Below are 18,687 nucleotides of genomic sequence, written 5' to 3'. Positions count from 1 at the left end.
GGATGCCTTCAAAGGGTCCTTGAGTGGCGCAGACTGCTAAGACAGTCTGTTATTAACACAGCTGCTTGCAATTATTGCAGGTTCAAGTCCCACCAGGCCCAAGGTTGACTCAGCCTTCCATCCTTTATAAGGTAGGTAAAATGAGGACCCAGATTGTTGGGGGCAATAAGTTGACTTTGTATATAATATACAAATGGATGAAGACTATTGCTTGACATAGTGTAAGCCACCCTGAGTCTTCGGAGAAGGGCGGGATATAAATGCAAAAAAAAATAAATGCATAAACATTAGAGTGAACGGGGACAAATCCCAACCAAAGAAGCTGGTAGAACCTAGAACTAAGGAGAAAATTTCTGCCAGGAAGGACAATTAGTCAGTGGAACAGCTTGCCTCCTGAAATTGTGCATGTTCTATTGCTGGAGGTTTTCATGAAGAGATAGGACAGCCATTTTGTCCAGAATGGCATAAGGTGCTCAAGCAGGGAATTGAATGAAAAAAGACCTCTTCCAAGGGCCCTTGCAACCCTATGATTTTAATAGCAATAGCACTTAGATTTATATACCGCTTCATAGTGCTTTACAGCCCTCTCTAAGCGGTTTACAGAATCAGCATCTTGCCCCCAACAATCTGGGTTCTCATTTTACTGACTGTTGTGGTCCGCCAGCAGCCTACGGAGTAGCAACGGAGTCAGACAGCGATGAGGCTAAGGTGGGGCCAGGGCCATCGGGAAGTGAGATGCGGACTCCAGAGCCTCCAGAGACTGATAGTAGTGAGGCAGAGGAACAGGAGGAGCCTGTTCCTAATGCATGCATGGGAAGAGCTGCCAGAAGGCAAGAGCAGCTCAAGTAAAAAGAACAACTCAGGAGTAGGGCCAAGAGATGATTGGCCCCTTCCATAAGGCTTAAAACAGACCAGCAATGGTGTTTGAGCTTTGCCGGAAAACAACATTGGTAGCTTCATCTTCTGCTTCGTCTACGTCTTGCATTTATTTTTGTGACTTCTGAACATTTGCACAAGAAAGGCCTTTGGGAGTTTGCCTAATTGGACCAAGGTTTGTGATAGGACTGAGGAATCTGTGTTGGGAGGAATTTGCTTTAATTTGAGTTGAACTATGCTGAGAATGAAGTAATTCTCAACTGTTCGAATAAAGTTTGTTTTTTTCACGGACTGAGTTTCCTACTACCTACTTGGGCCTGGGTCATAACATTGACCTCGGAAGGATGGAAGGCTGAGTCAACCTTGAGCAAGTCAGGACTGAACTCCTGGCAATGGGCAGAATTAGTCTGCAATACTGCATTCTAACCACAGGGAAGGAAGGAAGGAAGGAAGGAGGGAAGGAAGGAAGGAAGGAAGGAAGGAAGGAAGGAAGGAAGGAAGGAAGGAAGGAAGGAAGGAAGGAAGGAAGGAAGGGCAATAGTAACAGCACTTAGACTTATATACCACTTTACAGTGCTTTACAGCCCTCTCTAAGTGGTTTACAGAGTCAACCTATTGCCCCCAACAATCTGGGTCCTCCTTTTACCCACCTCAGAAGGTTGGGAGGCTGAGTCAACTTTGAGCCTGGTGAGATTCGAATTGCCAAATTGCAGGCAGCCGGCAGTCAGCAGAAGTAGCCTGCAGTACTGCACTCTAACCACTGCGCCACCATGGCTCATTTTAAGTTATAAGTTCAAACATAAATGAGTTAAGGAAAACCTGATCTGCCTGTCGGTTCACAAAGTAGACAGAACAATCAAAGTTTGGGAAAATCAAGTGCTGAGCAACCCATCCATAGCATCGTTCAGAAAACTATGTGTCTAGAAAGGCATCAGGAGCTGAATTTGACCCAAAGGTATCAAGATTAGAAAACAATGTCTAGAAGGAAGTGACAACTTACAAGGATGGTAGTCACCACAATGGTTCTGTTCTCAACTGAGGATGTATCGTTGGAAACAGTCGGATCGATTGCAGGCACAAATCGCTCATATTCATTCCAGTAACCAGCCTATAGTTAAAGAGAGCATGGACTAGTTAAGATAAGGGAATTTGTGTTATTTATAGATAGGTAGATACATAGATAGATAGGTAGATTAGAACAGCAAAGCTGGCTGAGGAACTCTGGGAGTTGAAGTCCACAAGTCTTAAAGGGATCAAGGTTGGAGATCCCTGGATTAGAAGGATGATAGTTAGATGATAGAGGATAGATAGTGTCATGCCCCTGTCGGAGTCTGAATCCGAAGGGGAAGGGGAACGGCTGGCGGAGAGTGAGAAACTTCCCCAGTTTCTTCCCCGTTGGCTGGGGAAGAAACTGGGGAAGTGCAAAGTCAGGCTGGGCAGAGCAGGGGAGAGGTAGAACAAGGGAGAGGGGGTTCATATGAAGACCAAGGCCCACCCCCTCCTCATCCTAGGCAGGGCAGAAAGGAACGGAGAAGAGAGCAACGTGGGTTGCGTGGCTTATGAGGGAGGAAAGGGACCCGATCCTCTTTACAAGGCACAGCTGCTGATGGGGTTTAAAAGGAAAGGCAAATCTGAGTTTATCTGGTGTTTCTTTGAATCCTGGCATCCTCCCAACTTGTTTTGATTTATTGCCTGCTACTTTACTTGTGGAATTTCTTATTTTGCTTGTCCTGCCGGATTCATTACCTTGTCTTGCCTGGTTGGATTTTTTGTTAGACGTTTTCTGCTTACAAAGGTTGGGACTGAAGTATTGCCAGCCAAAGACTATTACAGGTTGGTGGAAGAGCTTTCTCTCTAGGCTGGAGAGTTGAAAGGGACATTGGGGGCACAGTTGGTGATAATAAAGGGACTCCTATCGGTTCTCTGGCTGTGTTGCCTTTGTGTCACGCCCTAGCTCATCACAGATAAGTAGGTAGGTAGGTAGGTAGGTAGATAGATAGATGATAGATAGATAGATAGATAGATAGATAGATAGATAGATAGATAGATCATAGATGTAGATAGGAGAGAGATGAAAGAAAGAAAGAAAGAAAGAAAGAAAGAAAGAAAGAAAGAAAGAAAGGAAGGAAGGAAGGAAGGAAGGAAGGAAGGAAGGAAGGAAAGAAAGAAAAAGAAAGAAAGAAAGAAAGAAAGAAAGAAAGAAAGAAAGAATTGTAGCTTACCTTCCGTGGCCCGCCAGGTCTCATTTCATACACATCGATCGTATAATTGGTTCTACGTCCATAGGTGTCAAACTGGATATTTCCTGTCATTCCTTGAACCTGAACCTTAACAATGATAAAGTTGCAAAATAACAAGCTACAGAAAGCAGCAAAGAAATTGGCATCCATGCATTGGTCAGTATGCAAGAACCACGGTTTCATAAAAAGTCATTTTTTTCCCCAGTCAAGTCCATCAAAATCAAAGAGCGGTTGGGTTTATCCTCAAGCAAGTCACCAAGGCAATGCAAAAGACAGAAGGGTAGCCTATCAACTTGCAGCTAATTCTGCCAATGCTATCTGCTCCAGGGATCAAATCCAGCAGGTTCTGATAGGTTCGGGAGAACCAGTAGCAGAAATTTTGAGCAGTTCGGAGAACCGGTAGCGGAAATTTTAAGTAGTTTGGGGAACCGGCAAATACCACCTCTGGCTGGCCCCAGAGTGGGGAGGGAATGGGGATTTTTCAGTACCCTTCCCCTGGAGTGGGGAGGGAATGGGGATTTTGCAGTACCCTTCCCCTGGAGTGGGGTGGGAATGGGGATTTTGGAGTATCCTTCCCCTGGAGTGGGGAGGGAATGGGGATTTTGCAGTACCCTTCCCCTGGAGTGGGGTGGGAATGGGGATTTTGGAGTATCCTTCCCCTGGAGTGGGGAGGGAATGGAGATTTTGCAGTACCCTTCCCCTGGAGTGGGGTGGGAATGTGGATTTTGGAGTATCCTTCCCCTGGAGTGGGGAGGGAATGGAGATTTTGCAGTATCCTTCCCCTGCCACGCCCACCAAGCCATGCACACAGAACTGGTAGTAAAAAAAAATGGATTTCAATACTGATCTGCTCCCCCTCTTCTTAAGGGGGAGGGTCCTCTTCTCAGCCCTGGTGGGAGATCAGGCATTTATGAAAGTTCTTATTAAGGAAATACACCAGCTATCTTCATTAATATCTTTCCAAAGCCAAAATAGGACCTTTTCTTCTCTCTGGTGTTTCTACAGGGCCCGCTAAAGTGCATTTTGATTTTCAATGCTTCCTCTGCAGTGCAGTTGATTTTCTGCATTTTTTATTCCTGTGTTATATATTTATTAATGCTATTTTATCGCTTCCACTACCTTCTGGTTGGGATTTTTTTTTGGGGGGGGGGAGTGGGAAGGGGAGGAAATTTTTTTTAGTTTATTTATTTCTAAAGTAAAGTTTTTAGAAACTTTTAATGGTTTGCAAACTATAACCAAAAAGATTGCATATTAGCTAGATGTGTCAATCTAAAATTAATAAATAAGATAAATAAATGAAAAAATTAGAAGAAGAGGAGGAGGAGGAGGAAGAAGAAGAAGAAGAAGAAGAAGAAGAGGAGGAGGAGGAGGAGGAGGAGGAGGAGGAGGGGGAGAGACGAAGAAGAAGAAGAAGAAGAAGAAGAAGAAGAAGAAGAAGAAGAAGAAGAAGAAGAAGAAGAAGAAGAAGAGGAGGAGGAGGAGGAGGAAGAGAAGAAGAAGAAGAAGAAGAAGAAGAAGAAGAAGAAGAAGAAGAAGAAGAAGAAGAAGAAGAAGAAGAAGAAGAAGAAGAAGAAGAAGAAGAACAACAACAACAACAACAACAACAACAACTTTCAATCCTTACCATCTTCAATGCTCTCTCAATATCAATCCCTTGGCTCCAAGGCACGGCTGGGTTTGCTAAACAATCTCCCGCGCTTCCTCTCCGAGATACATCTACCCGCTGCCTTCGGAGGTACCGGAACGCTTCCGCTATGACAAGGATTGCATCGTGGGTCAACGCAGATGTATACTAAAAGAGATGTAAAAGAGACAAGTAAGTAAACGTCACCCTGTAAATGCTCCAAGTCTTTTTTTTTTTCTCCCTCCTTAAATAACGTTGAGTAATAGAGTTGTGGTGGCGCAGTGATTAGAATGCAGTATTGCAGGCTAACTCCGCTCACCGTCAGGTGTTCAAACCTAACTGGTTCAAGGTTGACTCAGCCTTTCATCCTTCCGAGGTCGGTAAAATGAAGAGGTCGACACTATAAACCACTTAGAGAGTGCTGTAAAGCACGGTGAAGTGGTATATAAGTCTAAGTGCTATTGCTATTGCTAACTCTGCCTATTGCCAGGAGTTCGATGCTGACTGGCTCAAAGTTGACGCAGCCTTCTATCCTTCCGAGGTGGGTAAAATGAGGGTCCAGATTGTTGGAGACAAGATGCTGACACTGTAAACCGCTTAGAGAGGGCTAATTGTGCTAATATCACAATGCCACAATGTCAGACCTATAAGGTAGACCAGACTAAGAAATAAATAACCATATAAGTCAGGTCAATTTTCATTGGAACAGAATCTTGCAAGCCTAAAGGAGCTTCCCCCCACCCTTTCTTGGTCTTTGTGTGAACTAGGGAGGGGCATGCCCAAGACATGCCCTGCTCACTTGTTGATTGTCCTGGTTACACCTCTCCCTTCTGTCCTTCAAGGCCAGTCCCTATGCCCTCTAAAGGTAAAGGTAAAGGTTCCCCCGCACATGTGTGCTAATCGTTTTCTGGCTTTAGCAGCGGTTCTCACCTCCATTTCTAAGCCAGCGCTGTCCAAAGACATCTTAATGGTCATGTGGCCGGCATGACTAAACGCCAGAGGCGGTCCCTATTTTTCTATTTGCATTTTTTTACGTGCTTTCGAACTGCTAGGTTGGCAGAAGCTGGGACAAGTCACGGGAGCTCACTCCGTTACGCGGCACTTAGGGATTCGAACCGCTGAACCGCCAACCTTTCGATCGACAAGCTCAGCGTCTTAGCCACTGAGCTACCATGTCCCTCTATGCTCTCTACAGCTGTTTAGTTTTAATTTAAAATTCAGAAGACGCTCAAGACCTTACGTGTAGTTTGTTTGTCTTTTTTTCCAGCTTTTAACAAAAGGGTGCGGCTGCTTTAAGAGTCGCAGTTGCTTTAATGAGACAACTTTGTAAAACATCTAGCTGTTTTAACCCATCCTAGGGAGGGGTTTTTTGCCTGCCATCTTGGAGCTGAGAAGTGCTCCTTCTGAATCATTTTTTTTAAGTGTGCCCAGTAAGAAATTACATAATAATAACCCCTTCACATTCCCAGAGATGTTAAGTATCATTCTGAAATTAGACTATCGCTGAAAAAAAAGGAAAGACAAGATGGAAAAGAATTGTCATGTCTTTTTTTTTTTTTTTTGCTTCTCATCTTTGCTACTTCAAAGCAAAGTGACACAGGAGTGTGCCAGAAGACAGATTAAACCTTGAGATGGGTAACAATATAAAATTCTATTTTTTTTAAAAAAAAAATATAGGATTATTTACAAGAAACCCTAACAGACCACAAGAACAGTTTACAAAGAGCCATGGAATGCAAGAGCTGATGCATCTTTCAATGTTATCCAAATTTACTCTCGAAAAGGAAGTTATTCTTCAGAAGGTTTAACATTTCTTTTTATTTTTTTAATAAAAAAAGTTTTATTTCCATTTTTCAACAACCTATTCAATGTACAGTCTCTTATTCAACATTAACCATTAACTTTCATTTGTTACTTATTCGGACCTGCCCAGCTACCACTTCCTTCCTTAACAAACCTTTCCTCCTCCCTTCTCTACCATCTTCTACTTTCTTCATCCTTCCTCTCCTTCGCTTTTCTACTTCCTCTCCTCCTTCCCCACTCTTCTCTTCTTCCACCCTTTCTAACCCTCTCTCTTTCCCCTTTCTTCTTCCTCTCCTTTCCCCTTCTTCTACCTCTCTCTTTCCTACCTACTTTCTTCCTTCACTCTCTCTACTCCTCTCTCCCTTTCCATTCCCTTCTGAAATGCCATTTCAGAAGAAGGTTTAACATTTCTTTAGGTTCCTAGTAACTCTATCACAATAACATTCACCAAATGTAAGATCACGCCTGGAATACTGCATCCAGTTTTGGTCACCACCCTATAAAAAAAGACATTGAGACTCTAGAAAGAGTGCAGAGAAGAGCAACCAAGATGATTAGGGGACTACAGGCTAAAACCAGGGATGAAACCCAGCAGGTTCTGACAGGTTCTGGAGAATTTCCGTAGCGGAAATTTTGAGTAGTTTGGAGAACTGGCAAATGCCACCTCTAGCTGGTGGGGAGGGAATGGGGATTTTGCAGTATCCTTCCCCTGCCATGCCCACCAAGCCACACCATGTTCACAAAGCCATGCCCACAGAATCAGTAGTAAAAAAAATTAAATTTCACCATTAGCTAAAACATACGATGAACAGTCTCAGGAATTGGGCCTGGCTAGTCTAGTGAAGAGAAGGACCAGAGGAGACATGATGGCAGTCTTCCAATATTTGAGGGGCTGCCACAGAGAGGAGGTCAAGCTATTTTCCAAAACACCCAAAGGCCAGACAAAGAATAATGGATGGAAACTGAACAAGGAGAGATTCAACCTGGAAATAAGGAGAAATTTTCTGACAGTGAGAACCATCAACCCATGGAACAGAAGTTGTCTTGACTGGAAGCTTCAAGAAGAGATTGGACTGCCATTTGTCAGAAATGGTGTAGGGTCTCCTGCATGGGCTGGTGGTTGGACTAGATGATCTTGTTGTGACCCAGGCCCAAGTGGTAGTAGGAAACTCAATCAGTGTAAAAACAAACTTCATTAGAGCAGCTGAGAATTACTTCATTCTCAGCACAGTCCAACTAAATTAAAGCAAATTCCTCCCAACACAATTCCGCAGTCCTATCACCAATCTTGGTCCAATTAGCCAAACTGCCAAAGGCCTTTCTTGGCAAAAGTTCAGAAGACACCGATACAACACAAATACCAAGACAAAACTATCAATGTTATTTTCCGGCAAAAAAACCAAACACCGTTGCTGGTCTTTTAAGCCTTATGGGAGGGGCCAATCATCTCTTGGCCCTACTCCCAAGTCGTCCTCTTTGCTTGAGCTGCTCTTGCCTTCTGGAAGCTCTTCTCATGCGTACATTAGGAGCAGGCTCCTCCTGTTCCTCTGCCTCACTACTATCAGCCTCTGGAGGCTCTGGAGTCCGCACCTCACTCCCAGATGGCTCTGGCCCCACCTCTGCCTCTAACACAGAGCCCTCATCTGGGCTTTCCCCAGCCACCAGAAGTGGCCCGTTCTTCCTCAGCCTCATCACTATCCGACTATGTTTCCAACTCTGCAGACTGCTGGCAGATCACAACAGACCTACCAGATCCCTTCCAGCTCTGTTAATCTGTAAATGTTAACACAGATAATAATGTATGACACCATTTTCTCTCTTGTGGAGCATGGGGATAAATCAGCGTAGCATCCTCTTTTTGTTTTTTAAAAAATGAATTAACCAACCTAGCTTGTCTGATTTTGAAATCCGAACGACTCTGAAGTATACCTCACTGGGCTACATTTTGTAGGAAGTGATATAAGCAGTTAGCAATAAATCTGTTGGGTTTTTCTTTTTTTTAGCCTAAAATATCCTCACAGGTTTTTTTTCACGCTGCTCAAAATTACAGTTCTTATCGACTTTATAAATCGGATAAACCTTCCCACTCGTAGGAAGGTAAAAATCTATAAATGTTTTTTTTCTTCTTTTTTTCCAAAAAACCCCCCAATGTATCACATTTACTTCAGATAAAAAGTTAGGAAGCATTCTGACATTAGAAATTTGTCTCTTTTGCTCAACAAATGGTATTTTTGGGGTCAGCATTGGAATACTGCATCTAGTTTTGGTCACCATGATGTAAAAAAGATGTTGAGACTCTAGAGTAGGGGTCTCCAATCCAAACTTGGTCCCTTTAAGACTTGTGGACTTCAACTCCTAGAGTCCCTCAGCCAGCAAAGCTGGCTGAAGAACTTTGGAAGTTGAAGTCCACAAGTCTTAAAGGGGCCAAGTTGGAGACCTCTGCTCTAGAAAGAGTTCAGAGAAGAACAACAAAGATGATTAGGGGACTGGAGGCTAAAACATATAGAGAACGGTTGCAGGAACTGGGTATGTTTAGTTTGGTGAACAGAAGGACTAGGAGAGACATGATAGCAGTGTTCCAGTGTCTCAGGGGCTGCCACAAAAAAGAGGGAGTCATGCTCTTGTCCAAAGCACCCGAGGGCAGGACAAGAAGCAATGGGTGGAAACTAATTAAGAAGAGAAGCAACTCAGAACTAAGGAGAAATTTCCTGACAGTTAGAACAATTAACCAGCGGAACAGCTTGCCTCCAGAAGTAGTGAATGCTCCAACATGAAGTTTTTAAGAAGAGATTGGACAACTCTTTGTCTGAAGTGATGTAGGGTTTCCTGCCACAAGCAGGAACTAGAAGGCTGGACTAGAAGACCTCCAAGGTCCCTTCCAACTCTGTTATTCTGTTAAATAGGTTAATGTTAAAGAGGCCGTGGTAGCTCAGGCTGGTAAGAAGCCTGTTATTAGAACACAGCAGCCTGCAATTACTGCAGGTTCAAGCCCGGCCCAAGGTTGACTCAGCCTTCCATCCTTTATAAGGTAGGTAAAATGAGGACCCAGATTGTTGGGGGGGCAATAAGTTGACTTTGTAAATATACAAATAGAATGAGACTATTGCCTTATACACTGTAAGCCGCCCTGGGTCTTCGGAGAAGGGCAGGATATAAATGTAAATTAAAAAAATGAAATCAATCCTTAATTTTCAAGGTAGTCCTTGACGTACAACAGGTCCCTTAGGAATCGTTTGAAGTTACAATGGACCTTCCAAAACTTATAGAATAGAAAAGAAATTTTATATTGGCCAAGTGTGATTGGACACACAAGGAATTTGTCTTTGGTGCATACGCTCTCAGTGTACATAAAAAAAAAAAGATACGTTCGTCAAGAATCATAAGCTACAATACTTAATGATAGTCATTGGATACAAATAAGCAATCAGGAAACAATCAATATAAATCATAAGGATACAAGCAACAAAGTTACAGTCATAGAGTCATAAGTGGAAAGAGATGGGTGATGGGAACAATGAGAAGATTCATAGTAGTGCAGATTTAGTAAATAGTTTGACAGTGTTGAGGGAATTATTTGTTTAGCAGAGTGATGGCGTTCGGGGGGAAAACTATAATTTGGTCCCAAAGTTCTGATAGCGAGGCACATGCGTGTGTGCGCGCGCACACACATATGGTTATGTGACCACCTGTTAAGAAGGTTTTTTTGGTCTGAAAAGATGCTGGCAAATGCCTTCTACTGTGGAGCTCACTAGCCTTCTTACCAGTCCAGCCTAGAGATTGAGCTACAGATTGTCTGTCTGCTTAACCCAGAGTTATCTTTCTTTCCCAATTGGCTTTGTCACTTCCTATGCCTGATATATATATATATATATTTGGTTTTAAACCAAAGTCGGTTCCTTGTTTTCAAAACCTGAAGATCATCACCTTGTCAGAGAATTCGCTGTAATATGTACCAGAGTTGAAACGTTTACGTGTCGCTGGCTATTCTTGCACAAAGAATTTCAACTGTTGCTCTCCAATAGCTGTCCAATTAAGCATTATACCAACCTGCAATTGTCTTTCTGCAACTGCACCCTCCCCTCTTCCCAATTTTCCAATCAGGCTGCCTCAATTAAGAGAAATCGTCCTGCTATCCCTTCCACATCACACCGAGCGACAAATCTAATTTTCTATTTTATTCATAAGCTGCTAACAAATGCATGAACATGTGAAGCCCATGTGGGAACGAGAGAGTTGATGAAATATTGAATAAATTAAAACACCCAGGCTCTCATCTCTAGACAATTTTATTTCCTAATCAAATTTACTTTTTTTTTTTTTTTGCTCTGAAGGGTGAGGTTGTCACTTTAATAAACACTTGTTTGCATATTACAAATCCAAAGTGTTTCTCGACATTAACAGTACAGATCCTCGATTAATGGCTACAATTGAGCCCAAAATGTCTGTTGATAAACGAGAGATTTGTCCAGTGAGTTTGGTCCCATGTTATGACCTTTCTTGCCACCGTTGCTAAGTGAATCACTCTGGTTATTAAGTTAGCCGCAAGTGAATCTGGCTACCCTATTGACTTTTGCTTGTCAGAAGGTCGCAAAAGGAGATCACAATGACCCTGAGACACTGCGACCATCATAAATATAGTAGTGGCCAAAATTGTGGAAACCTTTTGGGAAAAGTGTATTTTTTTAGGTTTGAAGGCTAATAACACCACTTTTTTTTTTTTTTGAGGTTCAAAAGAATCCTATTCCACTGCTGGAATGGCCTGGGAATGGCCCAGACCTTAATCCAATTGAAAATCCATGGAGCCGACTAAAGAAACTTATTAGTCAGAAGCCCAATTTATAGAACCCAATTAATAGAAGCCATCATTCAATCTTGGTTTCACATGATAACAGCTGCAGAACTCAAAGACTTGGTTCACTCCATGGGAAGATGTTGTAAGGCCGTAATTCATGCTAAAGGTTACCCAATGAAGTATTAATTGACATGGTGATCATTTTTTGTACAGTATATCTCATTTTTTCCTTTGGTGATCGTTTTCTACGTGTTTCACTTTTCTTCTTTATACTGTAACTGCTATTCTAATCGCAAATCCTTCATAAAAGTTATTGCATTACATTCTTGATTAAATTATCTTTCCATTGATATATAACTTTATGGTACTACTCCCAAAACAAAGTGGTGTTATTAGCTGGTTTTAGAAAATACAGTTTTCCCAAAAGGTTTCCACAATTTTGGCCACTAGTGTATGAGGCAGTTGCCAAACATTTGAATTTTGATCACGTGGACATGGGGATGCCTCAACCGTCATAAGTGTGAAAAACCTTCACTTTTTTCAGTGACGTTGTAACTTTGAACGGACATTAACTGAACGGTTGTACGTCGAGGACTGTCTGTGTTTAAAGAGGAAGACTTTCTCCAGCATTTATACATGGTGCCATCTTCTTCTTCCTTTTCCCCTCTGTTTGGTGGCTATTTTTGTTCAGGGGTTGGTGATTGACTGCTGTCATTTATTATCACCGCCGTTTATTAGTTCCTGTTGGTTTTACACGAGCTGGTGGAAGGTTTTTAAATCGTTCTTTTTATTTTCTGAGTAAGCCGCTGGGAGTCGTTTTCATTATGACGGGGCAGAGATATATTTAATAAGTCAATAAGGAAAGACAAAAGCTCTTTCCTAAATTAGCTCCAGTTAACGAGGATTAAGATAGGATTCGGAGCTCTTCTTGATGATAACGTGTGATCAACCTTGGTTCGTTATTGGCTCCAGCACTACTTTCCCGCGCCTTCTGTAACTTCTTACGGTATTGGATTGAGACCCAAAAGCACCAGGTTGAAGTCCACCTTGAGCCAGAGGAGCTCATGGGTGACTTAAGCCAGTCCAGGGGTCGGCAACCTTAAACACTCAAAGAGCCACAAAGTTCCTAACCGGAAGCCCCCGTTCAATTCTGGAGCCAACTGGAAGTCCCGTCCCCCCACCATAGAATCTCCTCCTAGCACGGCGTCCTTTTTCCTCTACCTGTCCTAACCGAAATCCCTATCAATTGTGGAGCCGACCAACAACAGGAAGCCGCAGCAGAGGGATGAAAGAGCCACATGAGGCTCCAGAGCCCCGGGTTACTGACCCCTGAGCCAGTCACTCAATCTCAGCCCAACCAACTTCGTAACGTTGTTTGTTACTGGGGAAGGAAGAAGTAGAGAGTGACATGTATTCTAGTCTTGAGCTCCTGAATAAAGGCAGGAAACAAACTGAATCAAGAAAGAAGATGCAGAATATTATCCAACATGGAATCTATTTTACCAATGCTTGGGAGGAGAGGTAAAGGGGTGGTGTTGTGACTCCAGCCCCCGAACCTGGCCCCATGCCCAAAAGTGACTCCGAGAGTGAGGGGGAAGGGCCGGTAAGGCTTACCTCATGAGCACTGATTCCTTTGGCTCGGCTCCAGGAGCCAGAACCAGACCAGTCGGAGGGCATAATGAGGCCATCATCCCCTGATTCCTCCCTTCCCCAGGCTATGCCTTCAGACCCAGCTGATAATAATAATCAAGATTGGCTTGACCCGCGCTTCAGAAGATTAGAGAGGCTGCATCATCAAAAGGAAGGGTGGGGCAAGAGCCCCACCCCACAGGATATATAAGGAGTTTGGGACTGCTCTCACTCCACGGGAAGCAAAAGTTTAGCTGAACCGTTTCAAAAAGAGCTGAAAGTCTTGCTACAGGAGTCATTTGTTTGAACTTTGGCAGGCAGCTGCGATTTCTCTGCCAGGACTGATAAGAGCCATGAATCCACTGGCTGAAGGCCAGCTCGTGGGTCTGAAGTGGGGAAGGAGACAGAACAGGTGGAGATTAAGGATGTAAATTTGTATTGTTAAGCAAATTAAATACCCAGATAGCACGATGTTTATTAAGCACTAAGAAATGTATTTAATAGAAAATAAATAAAATAAAAGAAATAAGCAAGGAAACAGAGAGTTCTGTCCACAGACAAAAAAACAACAACACAGCAGTACGCGAAGCGCACCATCCCCAGTTAAGCAGCTGATAAAATGTAAGAATTGCTCACTCGGTCTGGTCTAATGCATGTTGGGTTTTATGCATCATTGCTTTTTCAGGTTACCGTTGTTATGAAGCTGCCTGCTGGCATCCCAGCTTGACAGATGTGGCCAGAGGGAAGATGTCATGCTGTTCTTCCTTATTGAGAAGAATAATTTGGATTTCTCTCATCCATTTGGCCTCCCTGACACTTGTGTTATTTTGTTTCGTCAAAACAAAGGTCAAACATCCATGTCTACGGAGATTCTCGGTCATTCATAGTTGGCCCAAAAGTGCTTTTTTTTCCCAACTGGACATTCTTTGTTTTCCTTGAAGATGTTTCGCTTCTCATCCAAGAAGCTTCTTCAGTTCTGAACTGAGGAAGCTTTTTGAATGAGAAGCGAACTGTTTTCAAGGGGGAAAAAAAAGAAAGTCCAGTTGCCTTTGGAAAAAGCATCTTTGGGCCGCCATCCATGGATGGATGGATGGATAGATGGAAGGAGGGAGGGAGGGAGGGATTTATACCATATCTTCCTAAGTTGGTGAACATATCAGCTCCTCAACTTCATAAAGCAGTTCAAAATCAATCCACAGTTGTCTTCCTTTCTGTTGCTTTGGAAGGGAATTCCCAAACAATGCTATCGATCCATTTTCTTCCAGCTGACCCACAAAGAATGTACCTTGCAAGCTATCATTGGAGTAACCCATAGAATAGACAGGAAAAATCCTGCCCGCTACCCTTCCTCCATTCCACAGAAAAAGGAAAATAAACTAAATAGCTGAATGTGTAGCTATTTATTATTCAGCAACTACCCGAGTGAAGTCAACTCTGCTGCACATATTTTATGGCTAAACTCTGATCGTGTTTCCCCCCTCCTCTCAGGCTGTGTCATAAATCACATTCTCCAATGAGGCACTTTCACGGGCTGTAGAAAACACGCCTCACAGGCTGGCTCTGGTAAACTGAGCTCCAACCTTGGGGAAGATATGCATGGAATGTGCTTTTGAACGTGGCTGCAGAACTTCTCCATCAGTTCTTCCCCCTTTCTGCTCATGGCAGACCAGAAATGCTTTGCGAGTTGACAGCCTGATTTTACTACATCACAATAAGTTTTGGTCGAATCAAGTCATTGCAATTGGAAAACCAAAGTTTAAGACTTATCAGAGGATATGGAACCAGAGATGAGGAGCCTTGTCTTCAACTAGAGCTAGATAATTTGTTCAAAGCAAATAACAGTTTATCGCTCAACCTACAGCATCCATAGGTGAGCTAACATCAAAGAGGATTCAACAAATCAATGCTTTCTGTCAATAGCGGTCCTTTCCTTTTCCCACCTCTGCCCTCCTTTCCTCCTTTCCAATAGTCTGCAAACTTACCTTTAGTGGAGAATTTTTGGCTTCAGGAAATTCCCTTTCATCAAGTCTCACCCAACGCTGCATGAATTGTTGGACCAAGGGGTTGTCATTATTAATAATCTGAAATCCGGTTACGTTGGCCCCAGCCTGGACGACTCTTTCTACCGAGATGTCTGTAAAACCCTTGAAAGAGAATGGAAGCATTTGAGGGATTGATGTCAGCTTAGAAGCAGTCAGACACTACAATCCCTGACCTTGGAAAAGAAACACTGCTTTAAATCCTAGTTTTAATTTCTATTAGCCATTTTATAATCAGTTTTTTAATATGTTTTTAGTTTTTGTTTATGATTATGCTGTTTTATTTGGCTGTAAACCGCCCTGAGTCCTTTGGGAGAAGGGCGGTATAAAAATTTGAATAAATAAATAAAATAAATGGGCCGTTATTTTGCCAAGTCCAGTTGGAGGGTTCCCATTCTGATAAAACCATGTAGTAAGAAGCAGTGGTGGGTTTCAATTTTTTTTTTACTACTGGTTCTGTGGGCGTGGCTTGGTGGACGTGGCTTGGTGGGTGTGGCAGGGGAAGGATACTGTAAAATCTCCATTCCCATCCCACGCCAGGGGAAGGATACTGTAAAATCTCCATTTCCACCCCACGCCAGGGGAAAGGATACTGTAAAATCTCCATTCCCACCCTACTCCAGGGGAAAGGATACTGTAAAATCTCCATTCCCTCCCCATTCCGGGGGGGAAGGATACTATAAAATCTCCATTCCCTCCCCACTCCGGGGGGAAGGATACTGTAAAATCTCCATTCCCTCCCTCCTCCAGGGGAAGGTTACTCCAAAATCCCCATTTCCTCCTGATCAGCTGGGACTCGGGAAGCAGAGAATAGATGGGGGCGGGGCCAGTCAGACTTTTCACTATCGGTTCTCCAAACTACTAAAAATTTCCACTACAGCTTCTCCAGAATTGGTCAGAACCTGCTGAAACCCACCTCTGCACATAGAGTATAAAAAAGGAAGGCATTTGAAAGTGAACCGGAATGCAAATTACATTTAAAAAAAAATAGACATCACTTGCAAGCTTTTAAATAAATTGCCCATTTATTATGACTTCTCCTCTTCACAGTCAGCTTTAGCTCTATGGCCAAAATTGGAGATGCGAGTTGTTTAAATAGCCTGACAATTTGACTAGATGGAATTATGGATTAACTCTGACTTTTTTTTATCCCAAAAGTATAAAGTAAGTAAGCTTTGTGCTGTATTTCCCAAAAGCCAGTTTTGTATTATGAAAAAGAGATTTGGATTATCAGACTGTATGATTTGAGAGCAAACACAAACGATACAGTTTGGTTTTAAATGATTAAAATGAGAAAAGCCCCTTCAATGTATTTACTAACTATGTTGGAGATTGGTGCACGGCCTGGTTCAAAAACCATGAACTGAAACATCATTTCTCACCGTGTACTTTGGATACGTTCTAATGGGAACTTCAGAATCTTTGTTTAAATGTTAGAGCTGCTTGTCATGTGTTAAATCTTCATGTCTTCCTTTCTGGATTTAATTTTCAATGCTGATTAGTAAAGCCCCAAATAAATCAGGTTTTTTTTTAAAACAACAACAACAACAACAACAACAAAGGGCCAATTCTTATGTTATCACCTTTCTCTGGTGAACAGCAGGGGGCCTGGACATTTCAGGTTGACCTTACTCAGTTTCTCATTCTATCACTTCTTGGTTTATGTTTTGTTTTTATTAGGATAGGATAGGATAGGATAGGATAGGATAGGATAGGATAGGATAGGATAGGATAGGATAGGATAGGATAGGAGAATAACACAATGTAGAATACAAATAGGAATAGGAATAGGAATAGGAATAGGAATAGGATAGGATAGAATAGAATAGAATAGAATAGAATAGAATAGAATAGAATAGAATAGAATAGAATAGAATAGAATAGAATAGTGGAGGGGAGAGGAGAGGAGAGGAGAGTAAAACAGAAGTAGAGCAGAGCAGAGCAGAGCAGAGCAGAGCAGAACAACAGAACAGAACAGAGCAATCATGGTTAAAATAATTAGAAATATATAAGGGGACATTGTTTGCAAAAAAATGCTTATAGAGGCACACCTCTGTTTCCCGTGTGCCTCTGTAAGCATTTTTTGCAAACAACATCCCTTTATATATTTCTAATTATTTTAATCACTATTCACATTCTCTATGTTAATGCTTTCCCCTAATAAATATGTACATCAATATGTCTAATTTTGTTCTTGTTTTGGGGTATGTATATGTGGGCATCTCTACGAAAAATTTGGAAACATATGATCATATCAAAAGATCAATCCATTTTACTGTTTGTTTGTGAGATTTGCGGGGGTGGGGGGAAAGCAAATTAGGCCGGTATATATTAAGAATAAGAATAACTGGATTTCTTGTGGACATGTATAGGTATAGAGAACTTACCAGGTTAGCAAGCATATAGTGGTAACTTCTGGAATTTTTACTGAGGGCTGCTACCTGCGTAAAAGGAGAAGGAGAAAAAAGGTGAAATACTTAGCAGAAATAAAACACTTTTCTATTTCAAGGGAAAGATTTATTTATTTTTTTAAAAAATGTTGATTTGGGATGTTTACACGGATTCGATTACTGGAAATGCCCATAGCCAAGGAGAGTTTCCACACATATTCCACATTCAAATTAAGTCTTTTGTAAAGGAAAACATCTAATGGTGAAACTGCTGGGATTCCACGATTTTCTTGAGATGGTTAGCCCTAGAGGTAGTCCTCAACTTACAACAATTCATTTAGTGACCGTTTTCCACACTGATGACCATTGCGGCATTCCCCATGGTCACTTGATCACAATTCAGACGTGATGGCAACGGACTCATATTTGTGATGGTCGCAGTGCCCTTGGGGTCATGCGATCCCCTTCTGCGACCTTCTGACAAGCCAAGTCAACGGGGGAACCAGATTCACTTAACAACTGTGGCGAGAAAGGTCATAAAACAGACGTCCCAACTGTTCCACTTAGCAACAGAAATTTTGGGATTAGTTGTGATTGTAAGTCAAGAACTACATGTATTTACAGTCTATATGGGACATTCCATCAGAGTACTCAAGAGGAACCCCATTAGAATAGAATAGAATAGAATAGAATAGAATAGAATAGAATAGAATAGAATAGAATAGAATAGAATAGAATAGAATTTTTATTGGCCAAGTGTGATTGGACACACAAGGAATTTGTCTTGGTGCATATGCTCTCAGTGTACATAAAAGAAAAAATACCTTCATCAAGGTACAACATTTACAACACAATTGATGGTCAATATATCAATATAAATCATAAGGATTGCCAGCAACAAGTTATAGTCATACGGTCATAAGTGGAAAGAGATGGGTGATGGGAACTATGAGACGATTAATAGTAGTGCAGATTCAGTACATAGTTCGACAGTGTTGATGGAATTATTTGTTTAGCAGAGTGATGGCCTTCGGGAAAAAACTGCTCTTGTGTCTAGTTGTTCTGGTGTGCAGTGCTCTGTAGCGTCGTTTTGAGGGTAGGAGTTGAAACAGTTTATGTCCAGGATGCGAGGGGTCTGTAAATATTTTCACGGCCCTCTTCTTGATTCGTGCAGTATACAGGTCCTCAATGGAAGGCAGGTTGGTAGCAATTATTTTTTCTGCAGTTCTAATTATCCTCTGACGTCTGTGTTTTTCTTGTTGGGTTGCAGAACCGAACCAGACAGTTATAGAGG

The 18,687-nt window shown here is 42.2% G+C and overlaps 1 protein-coding gene across 1 annotated transcript in view; it reads right to left on the bottom strand.

Moving 5' to 3' along the window:
• The window catches only part of GRIA3 (glutamate ionotropic receptor AMPA type subunit 3), a 179,486-nt gene that overhangs the window by 71,578 nt on the left and 89,221 nt on the right, over positions 1-18,687 (bottom strand). Inside the window, exons 5-9 of the mRNA XM_058154573.1 lie at positions 17,391-17,444; positions 14,947-15,108; positions 4,741-4,908; positions 3,099-3,203; positions 1,877-1,984 (exon numbers count right to left, since the gene is read on the bottom strand). Coding sequence (XP_058010556.1) covers positions 1,877-1,984; positions 3,099-3,203; positions 4,741-4,908; positions 14,947-15,108; positions 17,391-17,444 — 597 coding nt within the window. The remainder of the gene's footprint in view (positions 1-1,876; positions 1,985-3,098; positions 3,204-4,740; positions 4,909-14,946; positions 15,109-17,390; positions 17,445-18,687) is intronic.

Source organism: Ahaetulla prasina, chromosome 11 (assembly GCF_028640845.1).
Source record: "Ahaetulla prasina isolate Xishuangbanna chromosome 11, ASM2864084v1, whole genome shotgun sequence".
Classification (NCBI taxonomy): Eukaryota; Metazoa; Chordata; class Lepidosauria; order Squamata; family Colubridae; genus Ahaetulla; species Ahaetulla prasina.
The sequence above is the reverse complement of the archived record's forward strand: the minus strand, read 5'-3'. Positions and strand labels throughout refer to the sequence as shown.